Raw genomic sequence first — 22,884 nt, 5'->3', positions numbered from 1 at the left:
TATGACCTGAGCCGAAACCGAGAGTCAGATACTCAACCAACTGAGCCACCCGGGCACCCCTACCGCCACTCATTCTTATCGCAACACTACAAGGCAGGTGTCATTACGTCCATTTTATAGATGAGGAAATAGAGGCTCAGAGTGGTAAAACCTGCTTAGAATCAAGACGTCAGTAGGCGACAGAGCCAGTATTCAAACTCAGGTTTGTTTAAACCCCAACCTATGGTTTTAGCCACCTCATTACAACCAACCAACCAGTCTATCTTTTGTTTGTTTTGCATTTTTTATTATAGGAAATTTCAAACCATCGACTCACGGTCCACTTTGTTCTTCTGTACTTCTCCCCACCCCCAATCTCATCTAAATAGGATCTCACTCCAATCAATAGATTGGATTCAACGGAATCAAATCCTAGATGTGCTATCATTTCATCCATTAATACTTCAGTGTATGTTTGATGAGAACGTCTTTAAAAAACATAACCATGATAATATGGCATATTCGTAACCACAATAAACTGCTTATCAAGTTAGGTACACAAGACTGTTCGTCCACGAGACGTTTACAGGAACATAAAACACAGGACTGTTCTCAGGTACTTATCTCTACGGCTGGTTGTAAACTCCTGCTCTCCTAGTCGACTTTTATTATCTGAAATCAGTGGAAACACAATTACAATCTCCAAGGCACTAAGGCAAATAAGGACCTAAGCATTACTCTGACGACAATGATGAAGAAACGATCTAAAAAACGGGTAGTTAATTTGTTACAGAGGATCCAATGAGAGAAAATGTGGCACTGGCCGATTATTCTGAGTTATTTCAGATTATTCTAAATGGGTTGTCTCTATTTTCAATAAACTACTTGTAAAATTAAAACTTCATCGTATCACTATCAAAGTTCTAAACCAAAACTTTACCCAAAAAGTACACTTTAAAATGTGCGGTTTCAGGGCATGATTACGGATGCGTACGTTTCCCCTCTCCTTCCTGTTAGCTGTTTGCAGGCACCTTTATTTTTACCACAAAAGTTTTCCTCGCATTTAAGAGTATATACGCGCCGAGAAGTAAACTCGTATTGAAATAAGTTTTCCTAAAATTTCTGGGTTACAGAGAAAGTCTGAAACTAAAAGACAATAAACACGCTTGAGATCCTGAACGTCACCAAGAGTCAACATGAAACGGCACCTTTCTCTGATCAGGTTGGTGGAAGTTAAGACCTACAACGTGATCCCTTGTGACGCATGTGTGCAAATGAACACCAAACACTTACACGCCACTTGGCGGTAGTGTGAACTGACAGAACCTTGTCCATACAGGGCTCTTTGGAGCCTTCCATTTAAAGTAATCCCATGCCTAGGAATCTACCCCGACAGAAATACTAGAGCTGAAACATAAAGATATTTCTACAAGAATATTCAAAGCAGCTCTGTTTACAATAGCTAAAATCAAGCAGTCAAAATGCAGTATAAATTTCTGTCAACAAACGAATGATTTCTATCAATGCTGAGTGCTCTTTACAATGAAGAATTATCATAGTGGTTAAAAAGAAGGATGTAGGCCCGCGTATACCAACATTTGAAAAAAGACTGCAAGAGAGGGGCGCTTGGCTGGCTTATTCAGAAGAGCAAACACCTGATCTCAGGGTCGTGAGTTCAAGCCCCCTGTTGGGCAGGGAGCCTACATACATACATACATACATACATACATACATACATACTAAATAAATAAATAAATAAATAAATAAAGCGAGCCTGTAATATAATAAAGAAAAAGATGGGGTGCCCAGGTGGTTCAGTTGGTTAAGAGTCTGACTCTTGATTTTGGCTCAGGTCATGGTCCTCGGGTCGTGAGATCAAGCCCTGCATCGGGCTCCGGGCTAAGCGTGGAAACCTGCTTGGGATTCTTTCTCTCCCTCTCTCTGCCTGCACCCCCCCACCCCCCGCAAATAAATAAGTAAACATTAAAAAAAAAAAAAAAAGAAAGAGACAAGGCCACTCATTGAACAGGCACTGCCCTAGGCTGTGACAATGGAGCACTGAGTGAGGTGAACAGAAAGTCCTGCCTTGTTGAGCTTCCAGTCTAGTGGAGAGAGCAGATGAGAACACACGCACTGTGAAGGCCACGGTCTATCAGTCCGTGAGGAGTGCACCAGCAAACAGCACCGGGTGGGGGGCAGGGCAGGCCACTTGGAGGAAGGTGGTCCTGGAGAGCTTCACTGAGAAGGCACCGTAGTGAGGGCACAGGCCATGTAGACGTCAGCGGGAAGGATGTTCTGGACCTTGGCACGGAGCTCGGTGGACTGAGGACAACAAGACACCGCTGTGGCTGGACTTTGGCTTAGAAGTCACCGAAAGGCAGGGCGCCTGGGTGGCTCAGTCAGTCGGGCATCTGACTTTTGACTTCAGTTCGGGTCATGATCTCACGGTTCATGAGAGTTCGAGCCCCGCATGGGGCTCTGTGTTGACAGCATGGAGCCTGTTGGGGATTCTTTCTCCCCCCTCTCTTTCTGCCTCTCCCCTACTCGTGCTATCTCAAAATAAATACATTTCTAAAAATTAAAAAAAAATTTTTTTTTTTAAATGTTTATTCACTTTTTGAGAGACAGAGACAGAGTGTGAGCAGGGCAGGGGCAGAGACAGAGAGAGGGAGACACAGAATCCCAAGCAGGCTCCAGGCTCTGTGCTGACAGCAGAGAGCCCGACGCGGGGCTTGAGCCCACAAACCGTGAGATCATGACCAGAGCCGAAGTCGGACACTTAACCGACTGAGCCACCCAGAAGCCCCCTGACCTTAGATTTTTATAAAGTGTGATTATGCCAAAAAAAAAAAAAAAAAGAAAGAAAGAAAGAAAAGAAAAGAAAAAAAAGAAACCTACAAGTGGGGAATGTACAGACGAAGATCTTTAAAGTTATATAGAAAAACGTGGAAGGACCCACGGAGGGTGAGAGTGGTTAAGTCTGAGGAACCTGCCCACAGGGATGGGGAGAAGAGAGGACTCTTCACCACGCCCGTCGTCCTCTTGTGTTAGACAAGCTTTTGGATCAGCAAAAAGGAAAAGGTCACCTGTCACATGCTAGAAACTATTTTCCTCTTTCAAATGCTTTAGGAAAGGTAATTGTAACTTGAGCTGTTCTAATGTGTACTTACCCAAATGAAAATATGGTTTTCTATAAACTATGCCTCCGAAAATGAAGCATTATATTCAAAAAATCATTTTTATTTTACCTTTGAGTGAGATTTAGGATCGTTTTTACAATCAAATATAACTTTTAAAAATTATAAATGACAGGGGTGCCTGGCTGGCTCAGCTGGTAGAGTGTGCGACTCTTGATCTTGGGGTTGTGAGTACGGGCCTCGTGTTGGGTGTGGAGCCTACTTAAAATTTAAAAACAACGGTTTTAATTAATAATATATTTAAAAAAATATAAAAATTTCCCCTACACTAGGGAAAAAAAGAGCCAAAGCCAAAGGAAAAAAAGGTACCTCAATTTCACCAATGTGTGAAAACCATTCAGAATTTGGAGATTTTCCTCTAATCTATTTTAATGGAATTTAATGTCCTGTTACTTCACTAGTTCACTGGTTTTTAAAATTGTTTTCAGTTTAGTTATTAGAGGGAGATAGAGCAAGTGAGCACGTGCAAGGAAGGAGGGACAGAGAGAGAGAGAGAGAGAGACAGAATCCTAAGCAGGCTCTCAATGGTCAGCACAGAACCCGGCACAGGGCTCGATCTCACGAACCGTGAGATCATGACCTGAGCTGAAATTAAGAGTCGGACGCTTAGCCAACTGAGCCACCCAAGCGCCCCGTAGAACAGAGTTATTACAAAAGACTAGAACTCAGAGTCAGATGAAAGAAATGCGAGAAGGAAGGGGCGCAAAGCTTCCCCGCCACTCCCCCCTCACCCCCACATGCCCGCCACCCCGGAAGCTCCTCACCTACTTTACCATCAGTTATTGTGAATTATAAAGCCTGTACGTGGTCAGAGAAAACATAAGCGAACCGTGCAGAAAAGTAGCTGCAACCTTACCACTCAGGGATAAGTCATAATAACGGTTCGGGGTTTTCCTTTTGATCTAAGAAAATGTCAAACACGTACTTCAGATCTCAAAGCTCTGAACTGGTACGCAGCAACCAAATACCATGTTAGAGGAGCGCCCGGCTGGCTCGGTTGGAAGAGGTGCCACTCCTGGTCTTGGGGTGGAGAGTTTGAGCCTCACACTGGGTGTAGAGGTTACTAAAAATAAATAAACCAACTGGGTCTCATGGTTTGTGAGTTCAAGCTCTACATCGGGGCTCGCTGCTGTCAGTGTGGAGCCCGCTTCAAATCTTCTGTGTGTGTGTGTGTGTGTGTGTGTGTGTGTGTCTATACACACACACACACACACACGTCAGAAAGATATAAGCACAGCCACAACGTATAATCTTGCTGTTTGGTGGCATCCATAACAAGATCAGGCGTGTAGGACTAAGCACTCACAAGCCCACCACCCAGGTTCAGGGAATTTCTACTTTAAAAAAAAAATTTTTTTTTTTTAATGTTTGTTTATTTTTGAGAGAGAGACAAAGCGCGAACAGGGGAGGGGCAGGCTCCAGGCTCTGAGCAGTCGAACCCATGATCCACGAGATCATGACCTGAGCAGAAGTTGGACACTCGACCGACCGAGCCACCCAGGCGACCCAGAGAACCTCTGCTTTTACCAACGTGGCAACGATACCTTTTCTAGCAACAAGTGTTCACTTGAGAAAAACTGGGACACAGAAATGCACTCATTCCGTGATTCGACAAACGCCTGCTGAAGCCCCAGCGCGTGTCGGGCACCGGGCATCAGCGGTCAGCCGGACAAGCGAGCCCGCGGCCTCGGGGGCCTCCCCACCCTCCTAGTTGTAGAAAAGTAAAAGGGATAACAACAAATACCCAGATCCCCCGCTCTCCGGGCTTATTAGATGCCTGTGTTGCAGCTGCTTTGGATTCACAGGAAGGGAGGGTGTGAAGAAGGGAAAATAAAACACTGGTGACAAAGAAAAATGCCTTCGTCCCTCTGTCGAACCCTCGTCCCCTCTCACCCCCCCCTCCCTGTGCTCATGAACTGATTAGGGGCCTTCCTGCTCTCCCTTTGAAAGTACTTTTACTACGGGGGCGCCTGGGTGGCTCAGTCATTAGGCGTGCGACTTCGGCTCAGGTCATGGTCTCACAGCTCGAGTTCCGGCCCCGCGTCGGGCTCTGTGCCGACAGCTCCGAGCCTGGAGCCTGCTTCCGATTCTGTGTCTCCCTGTCTCTCCGTCCCCCACCCCCCTGCTCGTTCTGTTTCTGTCTCTCAAAAATAAATAAACGTTTTTAAAAAAAAGATAACAACAGTACCTTTACTAGATACATCTATCCATATCCGTAAACATCATACAGTATCATTCGGTGTTTTAAAACTTTGGATACACGGTGTCATAACGTAGAAGCACATCTGTAACTTGCATTTTCAGACAACACTGTTTTTGAGGACCCATCTGTGTTGATACATTTATCATGCTCCGGGTCCCACTTTACCGGCTTGTATTTCACCACACGTACATCACAGGAAGACCGGTCCAGCCTCAAATTTTCTGGCCTTTCGATGGTGCAGAAGGAATACACACGCAGTAGAAACCGGACTCTGAGATTTGGATTTGGCTCTCTTCCCAGGCTAGATAGAGGTGTGCACGATCCTCTCTCGGGATGCTGGGCGGCGGCAGCGGCCGCGGCTCTCGGGCAGCCCCGCGGTCACAAGCGTAACCGACCCCTACCCGGACGACCGTTCTGTTTGTCGCTTTCAGGACGGTATTCGGTACATTACACGAGGCATTCGGCACTTTGGTATAAAACAGGCTCGTTTGATGAGCCTGTGAGGTGATTCTGCCCAGATGTAGGCGAATGTAAGTGTTCCGGGAGCTGAAGGTGGGCCAGGCTAGGCTCTGATGATCAGGAGGGTAGGCGTATCAAGGCATTTTCAACGTACACTGGGTTTATCGGGACACAGCTTGATCGTAAGTCGAGGAACATCGGTATATCCATTTCCCCATCTGCGTACATTCAGGGAATGTCCAACCTTTTGCCATCACAATGCTGTCATGAACATCCCTGTACGTGCCTTCTTACACATAGTTGTGCAGAGATCGGGAGTACATGCGTACGCCCAGGTGTGAACATTCTGGGACACGGAATGTGCACCTTTTCAATTTGCCAGAAACTGCCAAAGGGCTCTCCAAGGTATAGGAGAGCTTCCTCCTTACATCCTCACCGAACCTTGACGTCAGGCATTCCATTTTGCGGACACTAATTCAGCTGCATTTCCTGATACTTCATGAGTTTGGGGCACCTGTTTCTTTTTTTATTAAAAAAAAAAATTTTTTTAATGTTTATTTTTGAGAGAGAGAGGCAGAGAGAAAGAGAGACACAGAATCTGAAACAGGAGTGTGCTTCAGATTCTGGGTCTCCCTCTCTTTCTGCCCCTCCCCTGCTCACACACTCAAGCGCTCTCTCTCTCTCTCTCTCTCTCTCTCTCAAAAACAAATAAACATAAAAAAAAAAAAGCGACTCATAATCCCTAATGAAAACTACTATTTTGGTGTGCTTTCTCCTTTTTTCCTCCCTGTAACAATAATGTTTTCTGCGGACGATCCTGTTCTTTTGACTAAATATCAGGATATAAGCAGTGTTTTTGCTTTAACCTCCTCAACAACTTCACATTAAACTGTTTTCACATATAAAGCAAGGAGAATAATGATGCTTCAGTTTAGTTGTTCGCATGAACTGAACTTGAGAGGGTAAGTACAGTAACACTTAACTGAGCTAGCTCAAGGTCACCTACCTGGCCACTTCGTTTTAAACAGCTCACCAACTGGCAGTAAGACTGTGTGGGCCCATAAATGTGTTCTATTTGGCTAAAATGGTGGTTTTTTGTTTTTTAACTTCAGTTAGTTGCTGGCTAATTTCACACAAAAGGCGAAACTTCTAGGTTTTCTTGGGGGCGGGGGGAGAAAACCCACAAGACCCACTATGTCTGGGCCACATTCCAACGCGGCAAAAGCAGAGAAGCAGCCCCCTGTAGAAGGAACAGGTGCCCCTCAGCCGGCCGTGCCCCCCGGGGTCCCCTGGAGCCAGCCTGCTCACAGTATCTAGCTGGCTTCCAGCAGCATCTAAATTGGTGACCTCGGATTAAAACAAACCTCACATCTCCAAGGCAAGCAACAGTGCCTTTCAGCAAAAGGCACCCACAATCAATTTCTCTACTACAGAGAAAACCAAGAATAATGCCATCTACCATCCCCATTCCTTGCCTGCCTACTATCAACGCTAGGAGACATTCCCGTAAGAAGCTTAGTATCTGAATTCTTGGCTCACTGTATTTAGACAGCAACTCACAAAAGGAATGAGGTCCAATTTACTCAAAGAAGCAAAATTGTGACAGCTAAGCACACACGAGAGAAAAACTACAAAAAGCTGAAAGAGAATGCCAAACAAAAACACAGAAACACCGAAATCCGGGGTCTTGGCAATCAGGGCTTTCCTCGGGGACAGTCACTGAGGGCTGCTCACCCAGTGCAAGGGGGAAGATGGGAGGAGCCCTGGTCTTGGGTTCAAATTCTGTCGCCTCCACTTCTGTAACCCAAGTTCTGTTTTCCCAATTTACAAAGTAGGAACGGTAACATTCACCACAAAGGGCTGTTATGAGGAGTCAATGAATAAAAACATCCAATATCGGCCCCGTCTTTGGCTTACAGGGGGCACTTTAATAACAAGTTGCTATCACCACCACTTCAAACTTAGATTCTGTAGAACCCTCATTTCCAAGTGAGCCTAGAACATCTGACACTGGAGCAGTGTCCACCTTCTTGTGAACACGGCAGTCTCACATACTAGAGCCCTGGAGGCACCCTGAAGAGGGACATGGGGTGCCCGGGGGGCTCGGTCGGCTGAGCGTCCGACTCATGGTTTCGGCTCAGGTCATGATCCCACGGTTCGTGGGTTCGAGCCCTGCGTCAGGCTCTGCGCTGACGGTGTGGAGCCTGCTTGGGATTCTCTCTCTCCCTCTTTCTGTACGTCCCCTGCTCACTTGCTCTCTCTCTTTCAAAATAAATAACCATTAAAAAAAAAAAAAAGATTTAAGACAACAACGAATGTGCCAACGGCATCTACCTCAGTGTCACGTTTGTCCCAGCTCCTTCGTGTCTCGCTCTGCGTTGCCGCGGACGGGCTGTTGGCTGCCTCGACCGAGCTCTCTGCAATGCTCACAAGGCCCACGTAACGGGTCTGACCTCACACTGCTGTTGCCAGAACACACTGCATCCTTTTCCGTACCGCCCTGATCAGTACTCTGGACAGACAAGGCTACCCACATTCATTTTACATGCTGACCACAGTTCCGGAGGCTGCCTGGGAAGGGTCTGAGGTTTACCAGGACGGCCCCGCCCTGAGACGGGGCATGGCGTGGAGGAGGAAGATGCTCTCTCAATTTCCCAAAACTCTTCAGAAACTCTTGGGGGTGAGGGGGCCTCACAGAGCAGTCTGTGCAGTGGGGCTGCAGCCACCGGCTTAAGGAAGACCCACCACAGAAGGCTAATGCGGTCAGGTTCTCGAGTATTTGTACAGAGAGGGACTGGGCTTACGCGCCGGGGATCACCGCTACGTCAAACTGCCAAAGGTGTTCTCTAAAAGTTACTACTCAAAAACAGAGTAATAACGTGGGGCCCCTGGGTGGCTCAGTCAGTTGAGTGTCCAACTTCAGCTCAGGTCATGACCTCATGGCTCGTGGGTTTGAGCCCCGCGTCGGGCTCTGTCCTGACAGCTCAGAGCCTGGGGCCTGCTTCGGATTCTGTTGTCTTCCCCTCTCTCTGCCCCTCCCGTGCTTGCGCTCTGATTCTCTCTCTCTCAAAATAAATAAAAATTACACACACACACACACACACACACACACACACACACACAGTAATAACACATTGCCACAGAAGGTAGAGTTTTGAAGTAAGGTTGCTACATATTGATTACTTTCGAGAGCTGCTGTCAGGATACCCACAGAGTGGGCGGCTTAAAACAACAGAAACTTCTACTCCTACAGTTCTGGAGGCTACAAGTCCAAAATCAAGGCCTGGGCATGGCTGTTCTCCCTGGAAAGGCTCTAAGAAAAAAATCCTCCCCGTGTCTTCTGTGCTTCTGGAGGCTGCTGGCAAGCCCTGGAGTTTCCTGGTTTACAGACACCTCACCGCAATCTCCGTTCTGTCTTCACACGGCCTTCTTCCTTCTGTGTGTGTCCCCTCTTCCTGTAAGGACACCAGTCGTGCTGGAATTAGGGCCCATCCTAAGCCAGCATGACCTAATCTTAACCACTCACTTCTGCGAACACCCCATTTCCAGACAAGGCCACATTCTGAGGTTCCAGGTAGACGTTCATTTTGGAGGGACACTGTCACCGCAGCATATATACCCATCTTCCTAATCATTCACAGTGAAGTGTTTCAGCGCTTACTTACCTGGCCCATGTAGACGTCATCCTTCAAGTAAAGAGGTGAAGGAGAAGAAAACCTGTCGGCTAGTCCAGAGAGTATTTTTTGACCCCAACTTTTTTTCTACAAGTTACAAAAGTAGTAAACTACATGTGAGGGTGCACTGGGGGGAGACCAAAAAGAAGAAGAATTAGAAGAAGAAGCAGCAGCAGCAGCAAAAATGTATAACAGCAGCCGTGGAAGGGGCAGGGGCAGGAAAAGTGGAAAAAAGACAAAGCGGTCACTAGAATTTTCCAGGGCTGTCTTATTAAGAAACTCCACCGATCAAATACTTGATTCTTCCGTGCTAGTATTCTCGGAAGAAAGCAAGCCGGCACACGTGCAGTGACGAGAGTCACTGCAAAAGGGCACGTTATGTGCTTATGTACACACATACCGAGGAACAGATACTCAACAGATCGTTGTACTTAAAAGGGATGAAACCCTGAGCGGCGTGTGTGAGAAACCATTTAAAGGGGCGCCTGGGCGGCTCGACGGTTAGGCGTGTGACTTCGGCTCAGGTCACGATCGTGCAGTTAGCGAGTTCGAGCCCGCGTCGGGCTCTGTGCTGACAGCTCAGCGCCTGGAACCTGTTTCAGATTCTCTCGATTCCCTCTCGGTCTCTCTGCCCCTCCCCCACGCACTCTCTGGCTCCCCTCGGAAAAAAAACATTAAAAACAGACAAACAAACAGAAGCCATTTAAAGCATACACTGAAGTTAGGAGGCTAATTAAAAATGCCAGGTGCCGGGGCGCCTGGGTGGCGCAGTCGGTGAAGCGTCCGACTTCAGCCAGGTCACGATCTCGCGGCCCGTGAGTTCGAGCCCCGCGTCAGGCTCTGGGCTGATGGCTCGGAGCCTGGAGCCTGTTTCCGATTCTGTGTCTCCCTCTCTCTCTGCCCCTCACCCGTTCATGCTCTGTCTCTCTCTGTCCCAAAAATAAATAAACGTTGAAAAAAAAATTAAAAAAAAAAAAATGCCAGGTGCCGGTGTGAAAAGAACCTTCAGAGTGTTATAGACTGTTCCGCTGCGGTGCATGAAAGTAGGCAGCAGAACGTATGAAAGACGAGGGTGGGGCGCGGATCAGTCCGTATGTTCGCATGACCCAAAAGCCCAAACGAAACGGGAACCCGCTGCCTTTTGGCCAGGCCCAGAACCACAGGACGGCATGTGCGCAAGCCAAACTGGCGCTTCGCTCTGTTGGTCTAACAGGAGGGAAAAGAGTAATTCAGCTACGCAAATGGGTAATTACGCAGGAAGTGCCCTTCACACCCTGCGAGATATGCCGGTTGGGTCATCAGATCCCCAGACTTAATCCTTGTACCACGAATGCGAATGCGAGTGGGAGGCAGAGGACGTGTGTTTACAGTCTGAGGATAAATACGCACGCCGCTCCTAAGTTCCCAGCCCGGCTGGCTACGAAGCGCCCTCCCCACAGCGCCCTGCTCTCAGCCCTAATCTTGTACCCAGAGTCATCACTGGCTCCTATCGCTTCCGGTCCTGCCCCCCTGATCACGTGCCCACAGAAACCTACCTAAAATGTAAATTCGGTCACTCCCAACCTAAGGAAACTTCAGGGGCGCCTGGGTGGCTCAGTCGGTTGAGCGGCCGACTTCGGCTCAGGTCATGATCTCGCGGTCTGCAAGTTCGAGCCTAGCGACGGGCTCTGTGCTGACGGCCTGGAGCCTGGAGCCTGCTTTAGATTCTGTGTCTCCCTCGCTCTCTGCCCCACCCCCCCCACCCCGCTCATACCCTGTCTCTCTCTCTGTCAAATAAACAAAAAAAAAAAAAAATTTTTTTTTAAACAAATATTCCATCTGTTCAAAGTTAGGAGTCAGAAAATAAACGTTTAGTGAATAAATGAATGGAAACCACCCATTATCCAGGAAAAGCTAATTTTATCCCGTATCTTAGGTTTATGAAGTCAAGAAGTATTAAAATACTTGAGAAAAATTTCCATCGATAGAGAAGTCTATACTACAACGCAGAAGATGGAGGACCGTATCTGTTTTCTTTGCTGGTCTAAAACTTCCATGCCTGGTCAGCCTGGGGGTAGGGATTACGCTTAATACATGTGATGCATAAATGTTTCCTGAGCAAATAAACGTCTAAGGAACAATACTTGTTTGCACTTCATACACTTTGCCTTGTGTGCCAAATTTGAGAAATATAACCAGATCTACTATACAATAAAACATAAAACTTAATCAAGACAGTCCTACACTTTGACACCAGACAATGTAAAGATCAAATGCCAAATTGCTACGGTCCGAATGTTTGTTCTCCCCCAAAATTCGTATGTTGAAATCCTAATCCCCAAAGGTAATGGTATTAGCAGGGAGGTACTTGTGTCGTGAGGGCTGAGCCTTCATGAATGGGATTAGTGTTCTTGTAAGAGAGACCCCACAGACATCCCTCACCCCTTCCACCGTTAAGGGCACAGTGAGTAGGCACCCGCTAGGAACCAGGAAGACGGCCCTCACCAAAGCTAGCACCTTGATCTTGGACTTAGCCTCCAGACCTGTGAGAAATAAATTTATGTTGTTTATGAGCTACCCAGTGTGTGGTATTCTGTTACAGCAGCTTGAAAAGACTAAGACACAAATGAACACAGAGATATAAGCATCGGGCATCGATGGGGCAAACGTGACAGAAAGAAAATCATACACTACGCCTCCCAGTGGAAGCACACAGCGCTACAAAGCGGTCTTGCCAACAGAATCAAACCTGAACATGATCAAGCCTCTACATCCGATTAACAATTTAAAGGATAGATGAACACTGGCCGCTTCAGTCGGTAGAGCGTGAGACTCTTGATCTTGGGGGTCATGAGTTCAAGCCCCAGGTTTTGCCTAGAGCCTATGGAAGAAGAATGAAGGAATGAAGGACGGGACAGGAGGGGGGAAGGAGGGGAGGGGAGGGGGGAAGGGGGAGGGGGGGAGGGGAGGGGAGGGGAGGGGAGGGAAGGGAAAGAAAGGAAAGGAAAGGAAAGGAAAGGAAAGGAAAGGAAAGGAAAGGAAAGGAAAGGAAAGGAAAGGAAGAGGGGCGCCCAATGGTGCAGTCAGTTGAGCATCTGACTCTTGATTTCAGCTCAGGTCATGATCCCAGGATCGTGGGCTCGAGCCCTGCATCAGGTTCCACACTGAGCATGGAGCTTGCTTAAGATTCCCTCTCTCTCTCTCTCTCTCTCTCTCTCTCTCTCTCTCTCTCTCTCCCCGCCCTCCCTCCCTCTCTCTTTCTCCCCCTCCCTCCGCACCCAATAAATAAATAAATTTTAAAAAGAAAGAAAAGCACAATATGGGATAAGAAAAGTGAATCAAAAATGAAAAGACTCATTTCTAACTTAAAAAAAAAAAAGAATGTCAAGAGAGAAGTCATGTGTATGGGGATGGGGCAGAAGTAGCTACGGGTTAATGGTTATTGAGGCTGGATGACAGGTACATGGGAGTTCATTCTGGCTGCTATGGATGTCTGTTTGAAAGTCTCCATGAATTTCTCTCCATGAAAACTCCATGAAGTTTTCAAACAGGTCAATGCATATTTATAATGCTCAGTGACTTCTTCATGTTATTCTTGCCACTCTAGGTCTATATCCTGATCAAGTCTCCTAGTTCATGCCGTCTCAAGCAAAACAAGACCATCTAATGCTGCTGCTCTGAAAGGCTCTCGTCAGGTGATTTCTGTTTCCTTGGGGGAAGAAGTCAGAATATTTATCCAAAGAGGAAAGAAACCACTACAGTATTATTACGGGATAACTACCACAGTACTTACGAATCACGTACACGGATGAAAAACATTACGTAATTTAGCACAACAGGAAGAAACCCATCACCAGAATCACACCAATTCGGTTTGCTTCCACCACTGAGGTTAGTGTACGTTTTTCACCTATATCAATACTGTCAGTATTTACCCAATGGTGCTGAACACCTGACACTTTAATTCCAAAAATCTACAAAGAGCACTGGATTGGGAACCAAAAGGCACGGTCCAGTGTGGTCATTACTAGCTGTCTCCAATTTATAACCTGTATCAATTCAGTTCCACCACTTAATCTAACATCAAGGATCCTGAACTATAAAAGAAAGAATTCTGTAGATCTGGAGTCACAGTCATAAGCCTGGGGACTAGGGCCTATGGATAATCATCGGGGGCTTATAAAGCCACAGAAATTCCCCTGAATGTGTTGTCTACATTTCTACTTGTACTTTTCTGGGGAAAGGTTCTATAGTTTTCAACGGATTCTCAAAAGGGGCCAAGACTCACCTATTTCCCTGCACTTAGGAGCCATTTTAATCAGGATAATTTTTACTTAACAAACAGCAAAAGCTGATAACCCAAAGTATGGTGCATGGGTCTGGGCAGGCTTTTTCATCTGGATTCCATACTCTTCAAACTCCACCGTCACAAAATAACAATGCTTCGTGGTTTTCAAGTAATGTGTTCTTGTAAGACAAAGTTCTTACAATCCCACAACTTCTTAGAAAACTGTACGTTGTGAAAATAATGTACAAGGCTTTGGGTCGTAACGATTTATTTTTCTACTCCTCAGATAGATTAACCTGCTGAATCGCCTGGAGGCACGTTTTAGCCTCAGACGACTCTTAGCGGTGAACTGTAAGGTAAGATCATTCTAGGCCTGTGTAAGTCTCTTCCCTAGACTGACAGTGACAGGAGCGAGGGGAAGAAAGGGCAGGCCCTCTAATTAGAAACACATTTTTAATGCTGGTCGTGTATTTCCGGCAAGATTTGAAATTCCTTAACAACAACCATTTGCAACTCCTCCAGGAGATTCCCGCTTTCATCAGTCCAGAGAGCGCCCTACGCCAAACCGGGAAACTGAGGCTAGGGTTTCGCGTCCCTTCAAGGGGCACAAGAGGATGGAAGAGTGGGCACCGCGGACAAGTGAAGCGGGGATAACAGTCGGATAGCTGGTCGCTCTCGGCCGGGAAGCGCGGAAAGTCAGCAAGGGCGGCCCCCTGAGTCCTTAGGGTTACGCCGCAGTTCAGCCCCTTCCCCTCGGCGGCTCAGCTCCCAACCTTCCTGCCCCTTCCAGACGGTCCGAGGACCCCCGCCGTGACCACAGTTCCCCGCAGAACCCTCCCTCGGCAAGAGGCGGCGCCTGGGGCAAGGAGGGGCGGAGGGCCATCGCTCAGAGGCTCCCGCCCACCGTGGGCCAAAGTTGCCCCCAGCCCCGGAGAGCGGCCTCGGCCTCGGCCTCCGCCCCCCGCGCGGCCCTGGCCGGCCTTACCTTGAGCGCCAGGTGGTGGACGCGGCCCAGGCCGGGCTGAGCCAGCAGCTGCAGCAGCCCCAGCAGCGGCAGCAGCCGGAGGCCGGCGGCCAGCGGGGGACGGCGGGAGCCCGAAGGGCCGACGGGCGCCGGGGCGGCCATGTTTGTTCCAGCATCACCAGCCGCTTCCTCTCCCGCCCACTTCCGGGGGCAAAGGGCGCCGGCCCCCGGAAGGGCCTGGAAGCGGGGCTCGGAGGCCGGCCGCCGGGGGCTTGTGGGCCTTGACCTGGAGCGTGCGGCCCGGGAGGTCGCCGAGGGGCTGAGAGCGGCCACCTTGGGGCGATTCAGTTGGCCTCTCCGACGCAGACTCTCTGTTTAGCCGGAAGAGGTGGAGTTTCCTCCTCCCCCCGTGGGGAAGTCTGTGGCGGTTGCCATGGCAAAAGCCCCGGGCAGGAAACCCTCCCCCCACCCACCCAGGGGCCTCACCTCCGCCCCGCGGAGTTTCGAAAGCCACCTTGGGCCTGCAGGACCGCGGCCGCAGGGGGATCCGGGTCGTCTGCGGGCGGGGAGTCTTTCGCTGTGGCCACAGCACCGTGCCCCGCCGACGATCGGCCTGCTTTCGGGAGCGGCGTGGACTCGGTGGAAAATACCAAGTTCCGGGCTTGTCGTAGGGCCCTTGGTTTTGTGGAGGCACCTCACACTAAAGTGTCAGACGAAATGCTTGCAGTGAGACGATTTATTGAGCCCTCATCAGGTGCTTAGGCCTTTTGTGTTGCATTACTGCGTTGAATCCTTGGAGCAGTCTGGTGAGGTAGGAGGTAGGCAGGACCGTTATCCCCACTTTACAGGTAAGCAAACTGAGGCTCTGAGATAAGTCGTTTGTTCCAGGTTGAGCTGAGGATCACACGGAAACTTCCAAGTACTGTGTTGTATGGCCCCATATTATTTCATCCGACCGCTAGAGCCTGAGGGTCAACGTTTGTCCCTGAGTTCTGTGTGGAGACTTTCTTTGCTTCCAATCTGGGATTTGTAGGGAGATCTTCAATAGCGAATTCAGTAGTGGGTTCCCTCTCTCACCACCTTTTATCAAGAAGCTAGAGAAACGGGGCGCCTGGGTGGCTCAGTCGGTCAAGCGTCTGACTTCAGCTCAGGTCATGGTCTCCTGGTTGGGGGGTTCCAGCCCGGGGTGGGGCTCTGTGCTGACAGCTCGGAGCCTGGAGCCCGCTTCGGGTCCTGCGTCTCCCTCTCTCTCTCTCTGCCCCTCCCCCAGTCGCACTCTGTCTCTCTCTGTCTTTGTCTGTGCCAAAAATAAATAAACATTAAAAAATTGAAATAAAAGTTACAAAGGAACATGATCATGAAAATTGCCAATAAACTAGACAAGTTTATTTAGTTTTTAGATTTCGTTTGTAGCTTGCCACGCAAGCAATGCGTGCTCTTCGTGTGAAATCATCAAAGAGGAAAAAGTAAAAAAAACTAGTATACTAGTGTATTGTATGACACAGTCCGATTTTTAAAGTTTTCCCTGGAACGAGGAACTGAAATTAACATGATCTATTTGAATGGGCTGCACTCAGGTTTAAAAAAAAAAAAAAAAAAATGGGGGTGGGGCTCCTGGGTGGCTCAGTGAGTTAAGCGTCTGACTTCCGCAGGGGGTCATGATCTCACGGCTTGTGAGCTCCAGTCCCGCATCTGGCTCTGTGCTGACACCTGGGAGCCTGGGGCCTGCTTGGGATTCTGTGTCTCCCTCTCTCTCTGCTCCTCCCCCGCTCACTCTCTGTCTCTCTCTCCTTCAAAAATAAATAGACATTAATTAAAAAAAAAAAATCGGTCAAATACAGAATAGGAGAAGGAAGCATGAGGGGGATGGGAGAAAGGGAAGGTCCTAGATTTTTTATTTAGCTGTGTGCAATTTTGGTAACATCATGAATCAATGAATTCCTCCCTTGAATGAACAATCTGTACAAATTCTGTCACACCGTAAGGACGAAAGTAGGGCGACGAGGTGGAGCCCGGAAGAGGGAGGCACTGTTTACCAGCTGGTGAGGCACATCTTTCCCCAACCTCTGGTCTTTGGCCATCCGTTACGAATACGTAATCTTACATCTTTGCACAGAATTTTTATCTGCTCTCACTACCCCATTTTACAGATGAAGAAACGGGGCACAAGAAACTATTATTTTGCAAATCCACACAGGGAGATAATAATAGTTAAATTCATTTGTCGAGTGGTTAAATTTGCCAAAATGTTGCTCAGTACTTTACATACGCATGATCTCACTTAACGTCACCAAAACCTTATAAAAGATGTATGTTTTGATTCCTTTTTTTTTTTTAATTTTTTTTTCAACGTTTTTATTTATTTTTGGGACAGAGAGAGACAGAGCATGAACGGGGGAGCAAAGAGAGAGGGAGACACAGAATCGGAAACAGGCTCCAGGCTCCGAGCCATCAGCCCAGAGCCCGACCCGGGGCTCGAACTCACGGACCGCGAGATCGTGACCTGGCTGAAGTCGGACGCTTAACCGACTGCGCCACCCAGGCGCCCCTGTTTTGATTCCTTTTTTAAAAGATGCGACTTATTCAAAGGCCTCTCCTCATTCACAAATAACCCAGATGGGACTCCCAAACTCTCATTCAGGGCCCAACCACAAAGCCCAGTCTGTGCTTCTGGCACTGAACCCTGCATGGTTTTCTAATTATCACCGTTTTAATATTTCAAAAAGTTAAAAGCCCAGAATATAAGTAACTGGTGTGTTATCAAATGCTAGAAAAATGTTCAGAACGTATTTTACAAACCAGCAATATGAAAGAACATAGTAAGAGTATAAAATAAATGATCCTTTCTTTTTTGGTATCAAGAGGACACTTCAACAACAGTTAACTGATTCTCATGTCAATATGAAACAAGCCGTTCAAGGAAAAGGTGATTTTTCATTGCAGTTTCGTTTTTAAAGGCAGTCTGCAATGCTTTAGAGTATTTCCGGTTTTTACACTTTTTAAAACATGTTTATTTATTTTTGAAGGGGAAAGAGAGAGAGAGAGAGACTGAGCATGAGCAGGGGAGGGGCAGAGAGAGAGGGAGACACAGAATCAGAAACAGGCTCCAGGCTCTGAGCGGTCAGCACAGAGCCTGACGCAGGGCTTGAACTCAACTGACCGAGAGATCATGACCTGAGCTGAAGTCGGACGCTTAACCAACTGAGCCACCCAGCCGCCCCACCCCTGGATTTTATACTTTGTAAAGTGAGATACCATTTTTGAGACTCTCTGGTTTTTAATTTGAACATACTAATTGTCTTCTAAAAACGGAATGACCAGGAAGAGTCTTAATTTCATTAAGTGATATAATAGTCATGAAACATTTAAATAGTTTATAAAATAGAAAGCCTTTTTTTTTTTTTTTTAAAGTTTCTGGGGAACAACTTTACAAGGGCTTAAAGTTGGATTCTTACTCTTTGCTGCTTTCCCCTTGGGAATTATTCTGTGACCTTCGCCGGGTCACGTACCAATGGTATCTGTCCAGAAGTTTATAAGTAGTATCTTCCTTCACGTATTTGAGAACCATATTGTGCCAGTCATTAGTTTAAAATTGAGAGAATTATGAAAGGGAGCGCTAATTACAAAGACTTAAAAGTGAAGTGTTTTGTTTTGTTTTTTTTTTTTTAAGATAATTATTTTTCAAATAAGGTGAAAACTCTCTTGACAATCCTATTCGGGCACATAATTTCAGAGTTTCAACAAAAGATTATTTGCATAATCATGATGCTGTAACTGGAAACAGACATGTTGAGCAATAGAACAAGTTATGCCTGCTTCTCCCTGGCAACATTTTCAAAGGGACGTTGAACTTTAAGGTATCGCCTGAAAAAGCCCGGAGGAGGTGCAAAGACTGATCTCCCAAAGCTGGCTTTTAACCTTGCTCTCTTAGTCAAGTCTGTTTTGTTTTTCCATTTCCTCTAACTTTGCAGGATCCACCAAAGTTTGCCACTAGTAGCTGAATCTGTATTTTGAACCTAGTACTATTAATCATCTTTGGTATCCATTTAGAAGTTTCCAGACATTTCCAGAAATCTTATAGAAATTAGCGGGTTAATGTTCTCCAGCTGTAATAAGGTATAATTGCCATATGTTTTTCTTATCAAAAGAGTTGATATTTAAGACCCCAGACCTCTGTAAATACATTCAGAAGTCGGGGCGCCTGGGTGGCTTGGTCGGTTAAGCGTCCGACTTTGGCTCAGGTCATGATCTCATGGTCCGTGAGTTCGAGCCCTGCGTCGGGTTCTGTGCTGACAGCTCAGAGCCGGGAGCCTGTTTCAGATTCTGTGTCTCCCTCTCTCTGACCCTCCCCCGTTCATGCTCTGTCTCTCTTTGTCTCAAAAATAAATAAACGTTAAAAAAAAAAATTAAAAAAAAAATACATTCAGAAGTCAAACATCACTCTTGTTCTTTGGCTTGAAGCTTCGTTTCGTGGGGCATGGGGAAGTCCATCAGGTGTTCCTACAGAGAGTGATCTTCTTGGAAAAACGAGGCCCTGACGCATCTTAAGTCCCGTGGTTTGGAGAAAAACATCAAATTCACTTCTCAGCTTGGCGGCACAGTGTGTAACTTGCTTGGTCATAGGACAGCTGGTTTTTCCTGATTTCGTGCACATTTTCAAAGACCTTCGGGGGAAATTCCACAATCAGGTGAAAAATCGGTCGCAGTTTTAAGATTCTACTCGCCAGAGAGTTGTGACTTTTATCCCAGTCCAGCTTTTTCCACTTGACTGCTTTCTTGGGTCCTTAGAAGTTTGGATGCTAAACAAATGGAGAATTTTAAGCTGGAAACTGATGGAAGCTATTTTAAAGAAAAAAAAAATACCAAGAAGTTCATTATGAATAGTATTTCAGCAATAGACAACCAATTAGTTGTAGTTCAGGCAGGCCGCTTTGCTGCATCAGAAGTGTTGAAAGCATTGCTTTCCTTGATGCGATAAGTAAAAATCCTCCAGAAAACAAGAGGAAAGGAAGGGACTGATAACTCGTGCCCATAGTGTGCTAAGCATTTTACACGTATTCTTTTTTTTTTTAATTTTTAAAAAATCTTTATTCACTTTGGAGAGACAGAGACAGAGCATGAGCAGGGGAGGGGCAGAGAAGGAGGGAGACACAGAATCCGAAGCAGGCTCCAGGCTCCAAGCCGTGAGCCCAGAGCCCGACGCAGGGCTCGAACCCACAAACCGTGAGAGATCGTGACCTGAGCCAAAGTCGGATGCTCAACCGACTGAGCCACGCAGGCGCCCCAATCTCAGGGGCACTTAATCTTCAAAGTGCTACTACAAATCTTCGTGACTTTGAAGTCAGTAGCATTATGTCCATTTTCTAGAGTGGGAAACAGGTTTAGAGAACGAAAATAATTCGACCACAGCTCTGCAGCCGTCTGTGCAGGGCTATCCCAATCTGGTTGACCCCAAAGCCCGTGTGCATGCCAGCCCCCTCATTCAGCCTCGTAACAACCTGTGCGGTCCCTGTTGTACCAATGAGGAAACTGAAACCCAGTTTAAGTTGACTTGGGAAGGTCACACACATAACACATCTATCTGATAAGTCACGGAACACTAAAATCCCAACTTAGCAGTTACAAAACCTATCTCCTGTAAACCAGGTAAAAGAGATCTCTATACATCAAAGGCCCTGAGCGAGATGTTTATTATTTGCTAGAAGCATTAGAATTGTCAAAAAGCCCTGGTCGAATTGTTGGACTGTGCAAAGTCTCTAATCATGTCCACATGAACAGAGTATCTGGTGGAAATTCACAGTTACCCACCAAGATCGTAACTTTGTAAATCCGTGTTCTTCAAATGTGACTGAGAGGTGAAACAGGTATGCTGAACCCACATTGACCTTCTATGTAATTCAAGCATTTACATAGAGCTTAGAATACGTCCTGTGAAAATTGATGCCTAAGTAGGTCAGGTCACCCTAATGTGTCAATAGTGAGAATTCTTTGTCTTAGAATTATTCTCTTACTATAAGAGAAACTGAAGTGGATTTTGTTCTGCCTAGAGAATACTGTGCTGTAATTCCCCGCCCCGCTCCCCCCCCCTTCCCTTAATCCTGAACTGTGTTGGTTTCCCTTGCTTTGAGATCAGTAGTGCCTTTTTCCTTTATTTTTATTTCTTGAAGATTCTGACATTTTCAAAACCTTTCCAGGTACCACCCAAACTTAATGAACTTAAAGATATTTTGCAGTGTGGTCTAATTAACCTGGTTCCATAGAGTTCTGCTACTGTGGCTTCTATAACTATTTCCTGCTTACTTTAAAAAGGTTTCATTGTCATGTGGTCTTTTTTTCTTCTTCTGTCCCTTCCTCTTCTTTCCCTTCTAGAGCAGCAGGTTGTTTTTTCTCCTGATTAGCATATTTTCACAAATGGTCAGTGTGTTTTTGAGAAGTCTCCAAGAACTCAGTCAAGATTAGATCATTGTATTTGACTGGAAAAAGAGTCAAGCCTTGGCAGGAAGGGAAATTGAGTTGATTGCTGAGCAAGGTCTCGTTAGCTAACCTGTATTTCCTTTACCATTTCCAGATAGCAAACTAAATTTTGCAGCATTGTTTGAAATTCTAAGCCTTCCAATTCACTCGGGCTCCTAATCTGCCTTGGGAGTAAGAGACTGGCCATCCTGACGGTTGCATATCTAGCAGGCTCTGGAGTAAAGAGTTCCCAGACCTGGGAACTCTGAGAGAAAAATGTTTAAATACACGCGCTAAAAACGAATGCGTAGGGGGAGCTGGTAACTGAAAGAAACAAAAACGAAAACAAAAAACCCACCAACCCAACAGCTCAGACAGTTTCAATTTATTGTAACTCTGTCCAACAACGGAAGTAGACTCGTAGGTTTCTCTGCAAGGGTTTTTCATCTCCACCCTTCCACGGAGGAGAATGATAAACTTGTTGAGGCTGGTGGTGGTGGGGTGGTATTGGAGAGATGCATTATTGTGCAATATTTCTCAAATGGGGCCCATTTTAGTTCTCAGTTACTCAGAAAAGTCAGTAATGTTAGATACGAGCGAAATGAAAACTTGGGGAGGAGAGGACGTAGTGATTCAGAGGGAAGAGTCGGAACTCCACAATTCAACAACACAGCTTGTTGGAAATATCTGGGTAGACCTTTGGAACACAAAGAAAAGGGGAGCATCTACTTAAAAATCAACTCGGGGGGCACCTGGCTGGCACAGTCTCTGGAGCTTGAGATTGTTTATCCTGGGGTTGTGAGTTCCAGCCCCACCTTGGGTGCAGAGATTACTTAAAATCTTAAAAGAAAAATCAGCTCTCAGTTTCCCAACGTTGGGCGGGTAACAGGTGCTCATCTCCTGTTCCTCTCCAGCACTGGGTGAGATGGATACTTATAACCTCCATGTGGGAGGCGGAGTCATTGTCTTGAGGCCACCCAGCTAGTGTGTGCAGGAAGCCGGATTGACGCGTTATCCGTGGACCCAACGCCTTCGCTATTATAACCCACTAAACCGCGACGTTATTTCACGTGTGAGCGTTTCTTGGCCCAACAAGTTGGGAACCACTGGTTTCAGAGATTAGAAATCACTGGTTGCCTGCCCCTGGATTCCTTCCCCAGCCCCTCAGAGCTTGGCCTCGACTTCCCTATCTGTATCCGGCACAGACATCGCCGTACCAGGCCCCACTCCCACCGTGCAAGGCCGCAGGGCCCTTCGGGCCTCCGCGGCTGCCGGGCGGTGGGAAAAGGGCAACCCGAGCGAACTCTGGTCGGCGCGAATGGCCGCCAGGGAAAAGTATTGTCCTTACGTCCAAATTGGCGCTCGGCGCGGTGGGGCAACCCCAGGCCTCGGTAGAGCACCGCTAATAACAGAGTCCGGCTACGTTCAAAGGCGAGAGGTCGTTCCAAGAGCACAGAACGTGGTCGCTAATAAGAAATAAAAGAAATCGGCAGGGCGAGTTCTCCGGGTTCCAGATCCCGCCGGCCCTCCCGCCACCCCGTGCGTCCTTCTGGACCCCGGCGCCGCGGAGGCCCGGCGGAGGGCGCCCGGCGGGAAGGTGGGCCGGGGGCGGGGGCGGGGCGCGCGCGTGCGCGAGCTGTCAGGCCGGCCCCTCCCCCGGCGTAGCCCCGCCCCCAGCCCGCAGCCCC

The 22,884-nt window shown here is 47.3% G+C and overlaps 1 protein-coding gene across 2 annotated transcripts in view; it reads right to left on the bottom strand.

Annotated features, from left to right (window-relative positions):
* GPR107 (G protein-coupled receptor 107) overlaps positions 1-15,119 on the bottom strand; it is a 70,795-nt gene extending 55,676 nt beyond the window's left edge. The window contains exon 1 of one of the 2 annotated variants that reach the window (XM_043566463.1): positions 14,765-15,119. In XM_043566463.1, coding sequence (XP_043422398.1) covers positions 14,765-14,905 — 141 coding nt within the window. In that variant the 5' untranslated portion in view covers positions 14,906-15,119. The remainder of the gene's footprint in view (positions 1-14,764) is intronic. The other variant, XM_043566462.1, reaches the window with a different exon arrangement.
* Positions 15,120-22,884: the final 7,765 nt, after the last annotated feature.

Source organism: Prionailurus bengalensis, chromosome D4, assembly GCF_016509475.1.
Source record: "Prionailurus bengalensis isolate Pbe53 chromosome D4, Fcat_Pben_1.1_paternal_pri, whole genome shotgun sequence".
Taxonomy (NCBI): Eukaryota; Metazoa; Chordata; class Mammalia; order Carnivora; family Felidae; genus Prionailurus; species Prionailurus bengalensis.
Note: the sequence above shows the minus strand (reverse complement) of the source record. Positions and strands in the feature narration are given on the sequence as shown.